Source organism: Bos taurus, chromosome X, assembly GCF_002263795.3.
Source record: "Bos taurus isolate L1 Dominette 01449 registration number 42190680 breed Hereford chromosome X, ARS-UCD2.0, whole genome shotgun sequence".
In the NCBI taxonomy this organism is placed as follows: domain Eukaryota; kingdom Metazoa; phylum Chordata; class Mammalia; order Artiodactyla; family Bovidae; genus Bos; species Bos taurus.
In genome coordinates, this window is record NC_037357.1 from 86,577,377 (window position 1) to 86,593,305 (window position 15,929).

Here is a 15,929-nt window from a genome sequence, read left to right on the forward strand (position 1 = left end):
TGGTCCCATCACTTCATGGGAAATAGATGGGGAAACAGTGGAAACAGTGTTACACTTTATTTTTGGGGGCTCCAAAATCACTGCAGATGGTGATTGCAGCCATGAAATTAAAAGACGCTTATTCCTTGGAAGGAAAGTTATGACCAACCTAGATAGCATATTCAAAAGCAGAGACATTACTTTGCCAACAAAGGTCCGTCTAGTCAAGGCTATGGTTTTTCCAGTGGTCATGTATGGATGTGAAAGTTGAACTGTGAAGAAAGCTGAGCGCCGAAGAATTGATGCTTTTGAACTGTGGTGTTGGAGAAGACTCTTGAGAGTCCCTTGGACTGCAAGGAGATCCTGCCAGTCCATCCTAAAGGAGATCAGTCCTAGGTGTTCATTGGAAGGACTGATGCTGAAGCTGAAACTTCAATACTTTGGCCACCTGATGCAGAGAGTTGACTCATTGGAAAAGGCTCTGATGCTGGGAGAGATTGGGGGCAGGAGAAGTAGGGGACGACAGAGGATGAGATGGCTGGATGGCATCACCAACTCTATGGACATGAGTTTGAGTGAACTCTGGGAGTTGGTGATGGACAGGGAGGCCTGGCGTGCTGTGATTCATAGGGTCGCAAAGAGTCGGACACGACTGAGCGACTGAACTGAACTGGACAACATTTGCTAAGGCAAGAACACTCTACTATTCTTTAGTTTTTAAAAAAATCTTAGTTATAAAATAGATAAATCCTGATGGTGTAATATACAGCATGGTGACTATAGCTAAAATACATATTGTATATTTGAGAGTTGCTAAGAGAATTGATCTTAAAAGTTTTCATCACAAGAAAAAAATTGTAACTATGTGTGATGATGAATGTTGACTTATTGTGGTAATCATTTCACAATATATACAAACATTAAATCATTATGTTGTACACCTGAAACTGATATAATGCTATATGTCAATTATATTCCAATTAAAAAAAGAATTCAGGCCTGTATATCTGAGTATTTTCTCATGTTGATGTATGGCAAAACCAACACAATATTGTAAAGTAAAAAAAAATAAATAAATAAAATAATAAATAAAAGTGTTTCAAACTTGTCTAAATTTCAAATAATTCAGGAAAACTAAAAATAATTCTTGGCTATTCTCATATATTTATTCTGTTGCCACCTGGTTTTCCACCGGCAAACTTTAGAATCAGTCTGACATAATTCAAAAAGTAAGTCATAATCCAAAGAAAATCTCACATGGATTTTGTTTAAAAATTGCATTAAGTAGAAACTTGCAGTAAATAGAAAGTGTATAAAATAGATATCAGAAATGACATCTGTACAATAAAGAATCTTCTCATTCAGAAATAGAATATTTCTGTAAATTTATTCCCATTTTCTTTTCTGTCCTTGAGTTCAGTTTTATAGTGCTGTTACTATAGTCATGAATATTTCTTTTTTTTTCCTTTTATTATTATTTTTTTTTTTTACTTTACAATATTGTATTGGTTTTGCCATACATCAGCATGAATCTGCCACAGGTGTACACGTGTTCCCCAACCTGAACCCCCCCCCACCTCCCTCCCCATACCATCCCTCTGGGTCATCCCAGTGTACCAGACCCAAGCATCCTTGTATCCTGCATCAAACCTGGACTGGTGATTTGTTTCTTATATGATATGGAATTTAGAAAGATTTGTTTCTTATATGATATGGAATTTAGAAAGAAGAATATTTCTGATTCAGTTTATTCTTAGTGAGTTTTTTTTTTTTTTACCATTTTGTGGTTGTTGTAAGCAGAATATTTTTCCCCATTGTAATTTCTATCTGATTATTTCTGAGAGGTAGGAATACAAATTGATTTTTGGATATTTATTTTGTGTCCATGACAACTTACTGAATTCTTTTTCTAATTCTAATACTTTGTTGATTTTCTTGGTTCTCCTAAGTAGATAACCTCATCATCTGAAAAAATAACATGATTACCATCATTTTAAAATACTTACCCCTCTTGTTGCAATGGGCATGATGTCTAGTTCAATATTGACTAATATTGATATTAATAGTGGGAATGGTGAGCAATGAAGACTTAAATTTAAAACATAATTTGTTCTTTAGTCACTAAGTTGTGTCCAACACTTTGAGACCCCATAAACTGTAGCCCACCAGGCTCCTCTGTCCATGGTATTTCTCAGGCAAGAATACTGGAGTGGGTAGCCATGCCCTTCTCCAGGGGATCTTCCCAAGTCAGGGATTGAACCCGAGTCTCGTGTATTGCAGGTGAATTCTTTACCACTGTGCCACAAGGGAAGCCCCAAAAACATAATACCACTTACAATTGCTGCAAAGAAAATGAAACAATTAGGTATAAATTTAATAATACATGTATAAAACTTATATACTGAGCACTACAAACCATTGAGGAAAAGATCCAGAGAAGACTCAACATAGTAAAGGTTTGATATACAGATATCAAACACTTGATATCCACAAAAGTATATACAAAAGTATATCCACACTTTGATGTTCAGATTGATGCAATTCTTATAAAAATTCAAGAAATATTATAGATATAGACAAGATTATTCTAAAATTTATATGGAAAGGCAAAAGAACTAGAATAGCTAAAAACAACTTGGAAAATGTTCCTCCCTCCAACATGGGAGGAATCACTCAACCAAATTTGAAGTCAAAAATGTAATGTTGGGTAGAAAATAAACATGTAGATCAAAACAGAACAAAATAGAAAACCCAGAAATAGTCTCACACTTATTTTTTATTTTTCTACAAAATTACAAAAGTGATTCAGTGGAAGAAGTATTGTCTTAAGAAATTTTGCTGAAGCAACTGGATATCCATAGGCTCCCCCAAAAGAACATTGAACTAAACCTCATGTGTGTGCTAAGTTGCTTCAGTCATGTCTGACTTTGTGCGACCCCATGGACTGTAGCCTGCCAGGCTCCTCTGTCTGTAGGATTCTCCAGGCAAGAATACTGGAGTGGGTTGCCAAGCCTTCCTCCAGGGGATCTTCCCGACCCAGGGATTGAACCCATGTCTCTTATGTCTCCTGCACTGTCAGGTGGGTTCTTTACCACTAGCCCTACCTGGGAAGCCCCCTAAATCTCATACCTAACACAAAAAGTCATTCAAATGGGTCATAGATTTAAATGTAAAACATAAAAATTTAAAACTGGGCATGCTGAAGAGTTCATAAACATGACACTGAAAGTGCAACCCACTAAAAAATAGATAAATTAGACTTCATCAAAATTTTTAAGTTTCACTCTGCAAGAGTGCTTATTGAGAGGATGATCTTAAGGTTCAACATGAAGATGAACATTTTTTAGGGCCAGGCACTGGGATTTAAAGTTAGTTTATTATTAAAAAGCAAGCTTGTTGAGCTTAACTTTAGTGGCAGGAAGGAAGGAACAGTGAAACAAGGAGTATACAGAAGTAATCAACTCTAGTCAACTGCCCCATTTCCAAACATAGAGAGGAGAGAAAAGATTATAAAACTGTAGTGGCTTATAGTGGAGAAGGCAATGGCACCCCACTCCAGTACTCTTGCTTGGAAAATCCCACGGACGGAGGAGCCTGGTAGGCTGCAGTCCCTGGGGTCACGAAGAGTCGTACATGACTGAGCAACTTCACTTTCACTTTTCACTTTCACTTTTCACTTTCATGCATTGGAGAAGGAAATGGCAACCCACTCCAGTGTTCTTGCCTGGAGAATCCCAGGGACGGGGGCAGGGGCGGGGGGCCTGGTGGGCTGCCGTCTATGGGGTCGCACAGAGTCAGACACAACTGAAGCGACTTAGCAGCAGCAGCAGCAGTGGCTTTTAGATGTAGAAAAATTATCTGAGAAGACAAATGAATGTCTCTTAAACATCTGAAAACTTTTTTCATAAATAAACACATAAAGTGAAATCTTTCATAAAGCAAAAGGCAAAGGAGAAAAGGAAAGATATACTCATTTGAATGCAGAGTTCCAAAGAATAGCAAGGAAGGATAAGAAAACCTTCCTCAGTGATCAATGCAAAAAAATAAGGAAAACAATAGAATGGGAAAGATTAGAGAGCTCTTCAAGAAAATTAGAGATACCAAGGGAACATTTCATGCAAAGATGGGCACAATAAAAGACAAAAATGGTATGGACCTAACAGAAGCAGAAGATATTAAGAAGACGTGGCAAGAATACACAGAAGAACTATACAAAAAAGATCTTCATGACACACATAACCATGATGGTGTGATCACTCACCTAGAGCCAGACACCCTGGAATGAGAAGTCAAGTGGGCTTTAGAAAGCATCACTACGAACAAAGCTAGTGGAGGTGATGGAATCCCAGTTGAGCTATTTCACATCCTAAAAGATGCTGTGAAAGTGCTACACTCAATACGCCAGCAAATTTGGAAAACTCAGCAGTGGCCACAGGACTGGAAAAGGTCAGTTTTCATTCCAATCCCAAAGAAAAGCAATGCCAAGGAATGATCAACCTACTGCACAATTGCACTCATCTCACATGCTATCAAAGTAATGCTCAAAATTCTCCAAGTCAGGCTTCAACAATACATGAACCGCGAACTTCCAGATGTTCAAGCTGGATTTAGAAAAGGCAGAGGAACCAGAGATCAAATTGCCAACATCTGCTGGATCATTGAAAAAGCAAGAGAGTTCCAGAAAAACATCTATTTCTGCTTTATTTACTATGCTAAAGCCTTTGACTGTGTGGATCACAACAAACTGTGGAAAATTCTTAACAGATGGGAATACCAGACCACCTGACCTTCCTCTTGAGAAGTCTGTATGCAGGTCAGGAAGCAACAGTTAGAACCGGACATGGAACAACAGACTGGTTCCCAATTGGGAAAGGAGTACATCAAGGCTGTATATTGTCACCTTGCTTATTGAACTTATATGCAGAGTACAGAATGCGAAATGCCTGGCTGGATGAAGCACAAGCTGTAATCAAGATTGCCGAGAGAAATATCAATAACCTCAGATATGCAGATGACACCACCCTTATGGCAGAAAGTGAAGAAGAACTAAAGAGCCTCTTGATGAAAGTGAAAGAGGAGAATAAAAAAGCTGGCTTAAAACTCAACATTCAGAAAACTAAGATCATGGTATCTGGTCCCATCACTTCATGGCAAATAGATGGGGAAACAATGTAAACAGTGACAGACTTTGTTTATTTGGGCTCCGAAATCACTGCATATGGTGATTGCAGCCATGAAATTAAAAGACACTTGCTCCTTGGAAGGTAAGCTATGACCAACCTGTACAGCATATTAAAAAGCAGAGACATTACTTTGCTGACAAAGGTCTGTCTAGTCAAAGCTATGGTTTTTCCAGTAGTCATGTATGGATGTGAGAGTTGGACCATAAAGAAAGCTGAGCGCCTAAGAACTGATGCTTTTGAACTGTGGTGTTAGAGAAGACTCTTGAGTGTCACTTGGACTCCAAGGAGATCCAATCAGTCAATCCTAAAGGAAATCAGTCCTGAATATTCATTGGAAGGACTGATGCTGAAGCTCAAATTCCAGTACTTTGGCCACCTGATGCAAAGAGCTGACTCACTGGAAAAGACCCTGATGCTGGGAAAGACTGAAGGCTGGAGGAGAAGGGGATGACAGAGGACAAGATGGTTGGATGGAATCACCCACTTGATGCACGTGAGTTTGAGTAAGTTCTGCATGTTGGTGATGGACAGAGAAGCCTGATATGCTGCAGTCCATGGAGTCGCAAAGAGTCAGACGTGATTGAGTGACTGAATTAAACTGAAAGAAACACATGTGAATTTTTCACTTATTAGTGAGGTAAATGTCTATGTCTCCTAACAGTCTGCTGGCAAGACTGTGGTGTCATTGGTTGATGGGAGAGCAAAATGGCCACCCTGGTTCCTCCTTGGACCTGCCATGCTTGCTCCTACCTCAGGGCCTCTGCACTGGCTGCTTCCTCTACCTGAAACTTGACTTGCTCCTTCTAGTCAATCAAGGACCCAGCTCCTTTTCCTTTCCTCTATAAGGTCTCCCTGATTGCCCGCCCCCCCCACCAATCCCAGCATTACACTCATTTTCCTCATAGTGCTCCTCTTTATCTGTTTTCCTCTCTTCAGCTAGATCAGAGATTTAGCAATTTTTTCCTGAAAAGGGCCAGATAATAAATAGCTTAGGCTTTGTGAGCTCTGTGGTCTCCCTTGTAACTCCTCATCTCTGCTGTTGTAACACTAAAGAGCCATCATCAGTGTGTAAATGAGCAAGCGTGACTGTATTGTTTGTTTGTTTGTTTTGGTGGCCTGTACCAGGAGTGTGACAGTTTCAATGAAGCTTTATTTGAAGACACTGAGGTTTGAATTTCATGTTAATTTTCAACTGTCACAAATTCTTCTTTTGATTTTTTTTCCAATCACTTAGAAATGTGTAAACCATTATTATTAGCTTGGGGATAAACAAAAAGTCAGTGGGCTGAATTTGGCTGGCAGGTCATATTTTGCCCTTTCTTGTGTAACTTCAGGGATTTTTTGTTCAACTTCAGGGATTATTGTCTGCTCAATCTGCTGCTATACCCCCAGCACCCTAGAACAGCACCTGGTTGCCAGTAGGCTCTGGGAGATGTTTCCTGAGTGAGCCAGTGAAGGGATCTATGTGAGTTTTGTAGCCAGCTACTGAAGGGCAGAGAAGTGGGTGAACAGATAAGAGCCGCTACAGTCCTCCTGTCATTTACCAATGTGAACCTGGGAAGGCTCCCCTAAGAAGTGCCGGAAAGAAATGAAATACTGATGATAGAGTTGCAATTTAGCATCTTTATTCTTCCCCTTTAGCTCAACGGTGATCCTGACAAACAGCTTCTACAAGGAGGAGGCAGAAAAGACTGGACTGGGCAGGGGTTCCCTAAGGGCCTAGCCTCCTCCTCCTCCTCCTGTAGGGTTGGGGTTGGGGTTAGAGTCATGATCTGAGCTTGGCATCCCCTGAGGAAGAAGGGAGTGAACCACTCTTCAGCCTGTGGCTATGTTGATGGGAACCGGGAGAGCAGTCCATCTCCCTCCACGTGCACGGGTGGATGCACACTGGGGCCCAGGTGAAGCAGGGCTTGGTCAGTGTCCAGATACATGGCTCTGGCCTGTGGCCCAGTTGGCAAACATGAAACCTAGGCTGATCGCCATGAAGAGGACCCCCAAGACACCAAAACACAGAGCCTGTGGGTGAGAGGGAGAAAAGATGGGGCTGGGTGTGTACCTACACCCAAGCTCCTCCATCCCCTCCAGGGAGTGCTGCATTCATTCCTGATCCTCCTTTTCTGCTCTCTCTCCTTTAAAACCAACCCCTTCCTGTGACTCCTCCTTCCGTCTTCCTAAAATTCTTCAGGGAGTACTCTCCCCCATCTTCCTTGAAAATGTTCCAAACTTCTCCTAATAGTGCTCCTTCCATCTGTCTGAAGAATGCTTCCTCCACGCCAGCCCCTTCTTAAGTGCTTGCTGTCTTCTCAAACTCTTCTTGTGCTCTGTCTGCTCAGCCTCTTCCTATGACAATCTTCTTCATTCTTCTAGACCATCTGCCCTCTCTGCTCCAAGCCCCCTCTTGAAAATGTTCCTTCAACCTTTAGCCATCTTTGAATGCTCCCTCTTCAGAATGCTCCCTCTTTCCCCAGCCCTCCCCTGGAATGCTCACCTGGATCTTGGGCCAGGAGTAGAGGGGCTCCACCTCAGAGGGCACAATGCGGAGGTAGAAGATGCTGGGAAGGATGAAAATGAGGCTGGGGGCTGAGGTAGACCCTGAAGGACAAGCAGGAAGGAAAGAAGCAATGTAAGATTGGGGTACAAGGCCCATATTATGTGGGGTCTGGGACTAGGGCTGGGGATACAGACCGATAACCCCAAAGATATCCCGGATGGTTGGCACACAGATGACAAGAACATTGACCAAGACAAGCAGGATCAGTGCTATGGCCACATGGCGTGGCCAGCTGAAGGCCTTGCTTGGAAAAAGTAGCTGCTGCAGAGCCCGGCGGATCTGTGACCAGAGTACAGTAGGATGAGGGTCAGGGCTCAAGCACTGCCTCCCCTTCTATGTATATATCTGTCTCTAACACCACCCATAGTCTGAGACCCCTGATTTCTCCTCCATCTGACTCTACCTCCATTCTGTCTGACCATCCATCTGTGCCTCCACCTTCTACATGAGCATCCTGCATCCCTTCTGCTTGACAGTCTGTGACCCTTCTGGGTGATCATCCATCTATGCTTCCACTCACTGTCTGAAATCTTGTCCTCCTCTATCCAACTATGTCTGCCTCATCCTTCCTGACCACCCACATGTCCTTCCACCCTGAGGTCCCTGCCCCTCTCTCCTCATCTGATGACTTCCATCTCCCTCCTCTGTCTGCTCAGCCAACCTCTCCATCAGGGAGCCTTGTCCCTCCTACACCTCACTACTTCTGTCTCCATCCTTTATCTGTCCATCCCTGTTTCTTCATCTTGAATATCCATCTACCTATGCCTCTACCCTCTGTCTATTCCTGCTTCCCTCTTCTGTCTAGTCAGACATCTGTGCCTTCTCCCTCGAAATGACAACCCTGTTCTTCTGATTCTTTATACTCTGCCATCCATGTCCCCCTTGTGTCTGACCATCTATTTTAGCCTTCTCTGTCCATCTGACAACTCTATCTTCCCTGTCTGTCCATCCCAGCCTCCTCTATCCATCCATCCATCCACTCCTACCTCCACCCTCCATCCAAACATTCCTGCCTAACGCTCTACCCATCCATCCATGCCCCTCCACCCTGTAGGCCCACTCTTGCCCCCAACATACAGGGAACAGCACAACTGGCACCGTGAGAGTCACAGCGAGCAGCACCGCTAGACGCACACAGAGGATGAGCAGGTCATGCTGGCTGTACATGTGCAGCATCTCCGCCTCCACGCTGCCTGGGACATGGGACACAGGAGATGGGATGTGATTGAAGCACCAGGACCAGTGTCCCAGAAACATATATGTGTGCACACACATACACACGCACACACAGACAGTGACAAAATCTCCATGCAGGGTGTGTATAGTCCCTTTGGAAACCGAGGGGTCTGAAAGCATGCAGGGAAAGTGCTGAGGCTCCTGCTTAGTAATCTACCCAGTCCCCACCCTAGCTCTCTACCCAGCCCTGGCCCCAGCCGCACTCACTGTAGAAGGTGAGGTATCCAAAGGTCGCCGTGAGCCCATACATGCAGAACATGGCCCCAATGGACACGTTGGCCACAGCCTGCATTCTGCGCTTGGAGGGCCTGAGGTATAGAGGTCATAGAACTGTCATGTCCAGACCCGTGGACTTGGTCCAGGCCCCTCCAAACCAGCCCCCATCCTCTAGAGTCTTCCCAGAGCTGATGTTCAGCTAGTACACGCTGAGATGCCCATCTCTGCCTCCCCTGTATTAGCCACGCCTCCCTTCTCTATCCATCCCTCTAACCCCATATAACCAACTCTGCCTATCTCTTTGACCATCTCTGTCTCTCTTTTTCATTTGACTGTCACAGCCTCTCCCTCCATTCTGATTATCCACACTGTCCCCCTGATTGATCATTCATACATTCCTCCCATCATCATATCATCCCTGCCCTTCCTTTGCACATCCATATCCCTCTCCATCTGACCTTCCCCATCTCCCCCATCCCATCCACATATGCCACCCCTTCATCTGATCTCAGCCTCTCCATTTGTCCATTCACACTTATACTGGATGTTAAAAGGGTAGAATACTTAAGCCCCAATTAGTGAACAGTCACTGTGTTGCATCCCCCAAGCCCTCCTGGCCACCTCAAACCCCTTCCTTGGCACAATCTGGCCACAATCGAGCTGTACAGTACCAGGACCATGATAGGCATTATGACTATCACCCCACCTGCTGCCCTATCACCCATGCCCACTTGCCTGCCCACTCACCGGCAGAGTTCTGTGTAGATGGGCAGCACTTCAGGGTGGCAGACAAAGGCAAAAGCCATAATGGGCACTGTGTAGAACATCTGGGGGAATGGTCCAAGTACAAGAGATTAGAGTATAAGGGCTCCATCTTCTCCTCCCCACCCCCCCAGCTCCACCATTGCCTTCCACATCAGACGCATGGAAGCCCCTGATGTCCAATACCTGGCTCCACTCTGAGCAGAGTGCAGTGTGGGACAAAACCAGAGGACCTGCGTACAGTGCAAGGCATAGACATATGCCAGCACACCAACCTGTGAGTCAGCTGTGAACATCTGGGCCTCACAGCTTGTGTTGAGCCCATGGATGGGAAGGCTTGGGGAGCTCTTGCTCTCCACTGCTGTTCCATTGTGGCCTACAGTGCAGCCAAGCTGGAACTTCTTATAGATGACCTGGAGGAGGGAGGGTGGGGAAGTGAGGTCATGGGGAAGGCTATGTCCCAATGCCCCAAACCTTTTCTGTACTTTTGCATGTCCTTCTCCCTCAGACTCACCGAAATGAGGAAAAACAGCATACAGGTCAGAGAGAGACCACTGGTATACCCCAGGTAGCCTGCAAGGGGCAATATACAGAGTCTCAGAAATCAAGGGAACCCCCCCAAGCAAATATCAACCCCCTAGTCTGACCTTAAATTCAAGGCCCCTTCACCCCAATTTTGCCACACTTTGCACAAACTTCCACCTGGACCAGCCCCCCAACACTTGACAAACTCCTATTCATCTGTTAAAACCCACATGAAACAAGCTCTCCCCTGGTATTCCACAGCCCTTGAAAATTGAGATTCTTTGAATCTGGCTCCCCTTCTCTAACTCCATCATCCAAATGACCAAGGCAGGAAGCCTCTTACCCAAGTGTCTCATGAGGGCCAGTGGCAGGATGATTAAAACACTGACAATGATGATAAGGAGGTTTCCCTTCAAGAACCAGTCCCTAAGGAGACAGGCAAACATAATGACTAACTGCCTACCAAAGAAAACTGTCAAGCAGACACTCATAGAAGACAGCCAGACAGGTTTCTGCACACAGTCAGGAGAGATGAGCTGACCCCTACAGGTGGTTACAGGGACAAATGGCACAACAGGAATGACAGAAACAGCCAGACAGATTATCAGACTATCAGCCACACACTGTCAGAGGGATATAGCTGGGAACACACACATAGCTGGACAAACTGTGTCATCAGACCTCAAGTGGACATACAGTCAGATGGGCAAACAACAGCCCACAACAGCCAGATTCACAGTGTCCAACACAAGGTGCCAGACACAGAGTGAATCATGACCCTGGTATGTCTAACAGGTAGAACAACAGTCTGATGATCTCTTGATGATCTGCAGACTCGACAAAAAGTCAGAAACACATATGTGTGATTGTTTGAACAACTCAAGGTTTGTTGAGCACTTGAAAGTAGTTGAGCCGATTTGGCCAGAGTCAAAGATGGAAACTGAGACAGAATTAGCCAGCTGCCCATGCTGTTGGAACCAAGCTCAAAGAAAGAGAGGGATCTGTACAGATATTGGAGGGAGGTGTCCAGGCAGGATAGTCTGTTAATACAGAATTGGCTGAACAATTGTTCATTTCCTCAAAGAATTTTATTAAATAGTGCTTAATATGTTCTGGGCATTCACATATTCTCTTCCTACTAGACACACAGTTACAAACCAACAAAGCACCACTGGTCATATATGCAGTGGGAGCTAATTATAATAATGAGACACATCTAGTCACATAGACTGTTAGCTACCTGAATGGCTTCAGGATCAAACCAAAGATCTAAGAGGATACCCAGAATCAGCTATCATAAACAAACAACTGAAAAGATTCAGCCATCAGACAGATGCAGAATTAAACACACAATTGGCTGGATATATACTCAGAACAGGCAAACATACATGGTTGGAACCATAATACAGAAAACATATATAGTCACAGTTGAGGCTCACACACAAACAGCCAGAAAGAATTTGCCAGAACAATGGTAACCACGTTAAACACAGAGAGTTAAACACAAATCATTTATACATTGGAGTAGGAAACAGCAACCCACTCCAGTATTCTCGCCTGGAAAATTCCACAAACAGAAGAGCCCGAATAAGCTACAGTCCACGAGGTCACAGAGTCCAACACGACTGAGTGACTGAGCAGGCACATGTATACATAGCTGGTGCCATGGTACACTGCACAAACACGTGCACGTACTCTGCTGGAGTCAGTGACCATACACTTATACCTAGACAGATTCAGCCAGGCCTAATGGACCCAGAATCAAACAGAATGCACCGGCCAGAGAAAGTCGGAGTAAGCAAATGTCAAACACACATGGCTGGAGTCACAGCACACAGGACACAGCTGTAGTCAGCTAGCATACAGATGGCCAGAGAATCTGCCAGTGCAAGAGTCACAGAATCAAACCCATGGACAGGATTTAGGTCTACTGGATAGGCGTAGCCACAGGGTCAACATGAGAGTACACTGGACACATGGAGTCAGCCAGAACAGTCACAAAAATCAACATGTGGTGTTACTGGACTCCACTAGCCAGAGCAATCACACATACTGCTAGCATCACAGTACACAGGAATCGCAGTCTGCCCAAACTGGCCTGCCCAACAGCCTCAAAAATAGAAGACCTGGGAGTCAGCCGGACATAGAGTTGAAGCTAGCAGCCAGACCCCACAGGCAGAATCAGTGGCCTGTGGGTCAGAGCCAAGGGGTGTTGCACACTCACCCCTCAGGGTCCATGTCCAGGAAAGTGGCGATAACCAGGGGAAGTTCGGATTTGATGATGAACAGGTAACTGGACATGGCTGGTGCAGGTGGGGGCAGGTGTAAGCAGAAGCATTCCCCTCATCTCCCTCCCACCCCAGCCTGGGGAAGCCCACCTCAGCCCACCCTCTTCCCCCAAGCTGACCCCCACCTCTCAGAGTGCTCACCCCCAACATTGTGCAGACAGATGACCGCCGCCACCACTACTTTCCCCGCAGGCCCCAGCGCCCTCTGTCCCAGCTGTTCATAGGCTCGGATGCCTGGAGGGGAGGGGACCAGAAAGGGACAGGTTGTGGGTCCAGGAGGCCAGGCCAGGGGTGGGAGAACCTCCCAGGGCCAGAGCCTGGGAGCTAGGGAGCTGGGGCTTGGGCTGATTGGGTCTCATTGCTCGGAGCTGAAGGTGAGGGTTAGGCAGTTAGGATTGGGCTTGGGATTGGAGTCTGGCAGGTAGGATCTGTGGCCAGGGAGAAGGTTGGGGGCCAGATGTAGGTAATGGGGGTCCTGGGGGTCCTACCATGGCTTCACTCCACTGAAGCCATGGTAGGAATGAAGTCTGAGATCTGGGGCTGTGGCAGCTTGGGAGCTGGGGGAGGGTAGTCTTGGGTTGTGGGGCTGGCTTCCTTGCTAAGTAAGCTGGAGACCGAGGGTGGAGTGGAGTGGTCTGGGAGTAGGGAGGGTCTGAGCAACAGGCTTTGATGGTCAGACTGAGGGCTGAGGATTGGGGCTTGGGAATCTGGGAGCCCAGATAAAGTATGAGACCCAGGGTACAGTCTGGGGTCTGGAGCCCAGAGACTTGAGTGTGGTGTCTGGGGTTCTGGATCCAAGTTCTGAGGGGCCGGTCTTGGGTCTGGAGGCCAAGGTCTAGGTGAGCTCTGGGTCTCACCTACAACACCAGCACAGGTCAGCAGGAGATGGATGGAGTACGAAGACAGAAGAGCGATGCACAGCAACAAAGCCCTATGGCAGATGGCACTGCTCGGACTTGGCCTCCAGGCCTCCCGGCTGGCCCCACAACACCCAGCCCCCACCCCAGACTGCCTAGGACTCACAGGAAGAGGAGGATCCCCGTGTGGGCCATGGCATAGGCCAGCCCCAGGATGCCGCTGCCCATGATGGCGTTGCTGAGGTTGAACACTGACATTCCAAACGATGTCTTCCCCTCGAACTGCTGGTAAGGGGCAAGGCCCAGGGAACATGGGGAGGGGACCAGGTAAGGAGACTAGGGACGGAGACCAGTGCTGGGGCCTTGGGAAAGGCTAGGGAAGAAGTGATGGGGGCAGGGAGAAACCCAGGAAGGGCCATCAGAAGGAAAATAATTTGAATATGGGAAGAAGCTGGGAAAGGGAGAGCAAGGAAGGGAGATTCTAGAGGGGAGCAGCTGGAAGTAGAGAGGAACAGGGGAGTGTGGGGCAGAGACCAGAGGCAAAACAGCAGAAGGGAAGAGCCGGGGAAGAAGGAGCAGTAGGGGAGAGGCTGAGCTGGGCAAGATACAACTGGGATGGGTCCTGTGGGGTCACTCACATCCATGAACTGGGCCGGTTTCCTCCCAGGAGAAGGACTATGGCTGGGCAGGAAGCCCTCATGCTCCTGCCTGCAGGTAGAATAGGCAGAGAAATTAAGGAGGTGATGAGAAGGTAATTCGGACCTCTGACCTTGACCCATTGGGCCCCCGACTCACTCCACAGCATTCCCAGGGAGGGCTCCGTTCATCTTTGGATCCTGCAGTTCCATCCTGTGGGCAGAGAAATGGGGTGGGGTGGTCAGTTATGGAGCAGGGTGGCTTACAAAGTGGGGCGACCTAGATGAAGGGGACTGAGGCTCTGATGGCAATGGACAGATACAGAAACAGAAACACAGATGAGGCGAGGGGAACAGGGACAGAGGGATGAGAGAGACAGGAAGGAAAGTGGAGAGGATTGGAGACAAGAGGGAGAGGCCGAGGGAGAAAGAGAAGGGAGAGAGACAGAAGGGAATCAGAGAGGGAGAGACGCCAACAGTTTACTCATTGAGACACGGAAAAAAAAGAAGGCAACTAGAGATAAAGGGGTAGGGACAGAGACAGAATGAGAGATACTGACCCCTCAGCAGACGAGATGGCCATCTGGAGTGGGGACAGCCTCTCCTCTCAGACCCCAGACTCACTCTCTCTTACTCTCGGTTTCTCTCCTTCCCCGGTCCCCTGAGCACCTCCCCCTTCCCTCCACCCTCACCGTGTGGTTAGGCCTCTCACTCCTTACAGGGACACGTGTCGACCCGACTGCCCCACCCCTCCTAACGCCCCCTACCCCCCTCCTCCCCGCCTGGGCCGCCAGCCTGAGCAAGAGCTGATGCAACCTGTTGAAGGGGCTGGGGATGGGGTGGGGGGCAGGCTCGGCGACCCCAGCCCCGCCGGGGACAGGACACGGCAAATTGCTCTCTGCCACAACTCTGAATATCCTCGATAGAGGCCAAAGGCAATTCTCCAAACTGAACCCCTTTCCAGGGATAGAAGTGACCCCGGGATTCCCATTTAATTCCCCTCCTAGGGACTACAGAGGTATTCTCCAGGACCTTTGTCAAGTCTTATATACCCCTATTTTAGTAGAAGTCACTTTAGAGACACTTCCAGGCTTGAGATTGTTTCTGGACTTGCGGTGTCTCAGGAACCTCGCCTGAGCCCTAATTTCCCCTCATGAGGAGAAGAGGTCCCTCAGACAGTCATCAAAAGCCCACTCCCAGTGCCTGATGTACTTCCTGGGGTGGGGTGTCTCTGCAATCCCCATGCAAGCTTGGAGTCCCCCTTTTCTGGACAGAGTGTCTCTAAAGAAACCCCCAGCCCTGAACTCACTTCCTGGGAATGCCGTATCTCAGAAAACCCCATTCAAGGTCCCCATCATCACTAAAACTGCCTCCAGGAAACCCCCTACCCAAGCCCTGAATCCCCTCCGTGGGTCAGGGAAGGCTCTCAAGGAGCCCCATCGTCAAGTGTGAGCACCATTTCAAGACTCCCACCCACTCCTGGATTCATTTCCTGGGATCTGGGTACCAAAAGGACCCCCGTCCCATTTAATTCCTCACTAGGACTAAAAAAATCTTCAGGGAACCCCTGAGCCCCCTCCCGGGACCCCTGTTCGTGCCTTGGCATCTCAGGAGCCCCCTCGATGGCCAGCACCCCCTCCTCACCTCCCTGCTCCTCTCAGCTCTTGAAGCGGCAACTCAGAACTGGGGCTCTGGGA

General features: G+C 47.1%; 1 protein-coding gene across 5 annotated transcripts; it reads right to left on the reverse strand.

Moving 5' to 3' along the window:
* Positions 1-6,765: 6,765 nt before the first annotated feature.
* On the reverse strand, positions 6,766-15,917 carry SLC38A5 (solute carrier family 38 member 5). 5 transcript variants are annotated; one of them, XM_010821894.4, is made up of 16 exons: positions 15,877-15,917; positions 14,393-14,446; positions 14,236-14,305; positions 13,764-13,879; positions 13,598-13,671; positions 12,882-12,974; positions 12,677-12,755; positions 10,796-10,878; positions 10,442-10,500; positions 10,203-10,340; positions 9,913-9,992; positions 9,157-9,257; positions 8,791-8,906; positions 7,848-7,992; positions 7,651-7,754; positions 6,766-7,178 (listed from the first exon to the last, which is right to left on the reverse strand). In XM_010821894.4, the coding sequence occupies exons 2-16, from the start codon at positions 14,443-14,445 to the stop codon at positions 7,077-7,079; spliced, it is 1,413 nt and encodes a 470-aa protein (XP_010820196.1). In that variant the 5' UTR covers position 14,446; positions 15,877-15,917; the 3' UTR covers positions 6,766-7,076.
* Between the last annotated feature and the right edge of the window lie 12 nt (positions 15,918-15,929).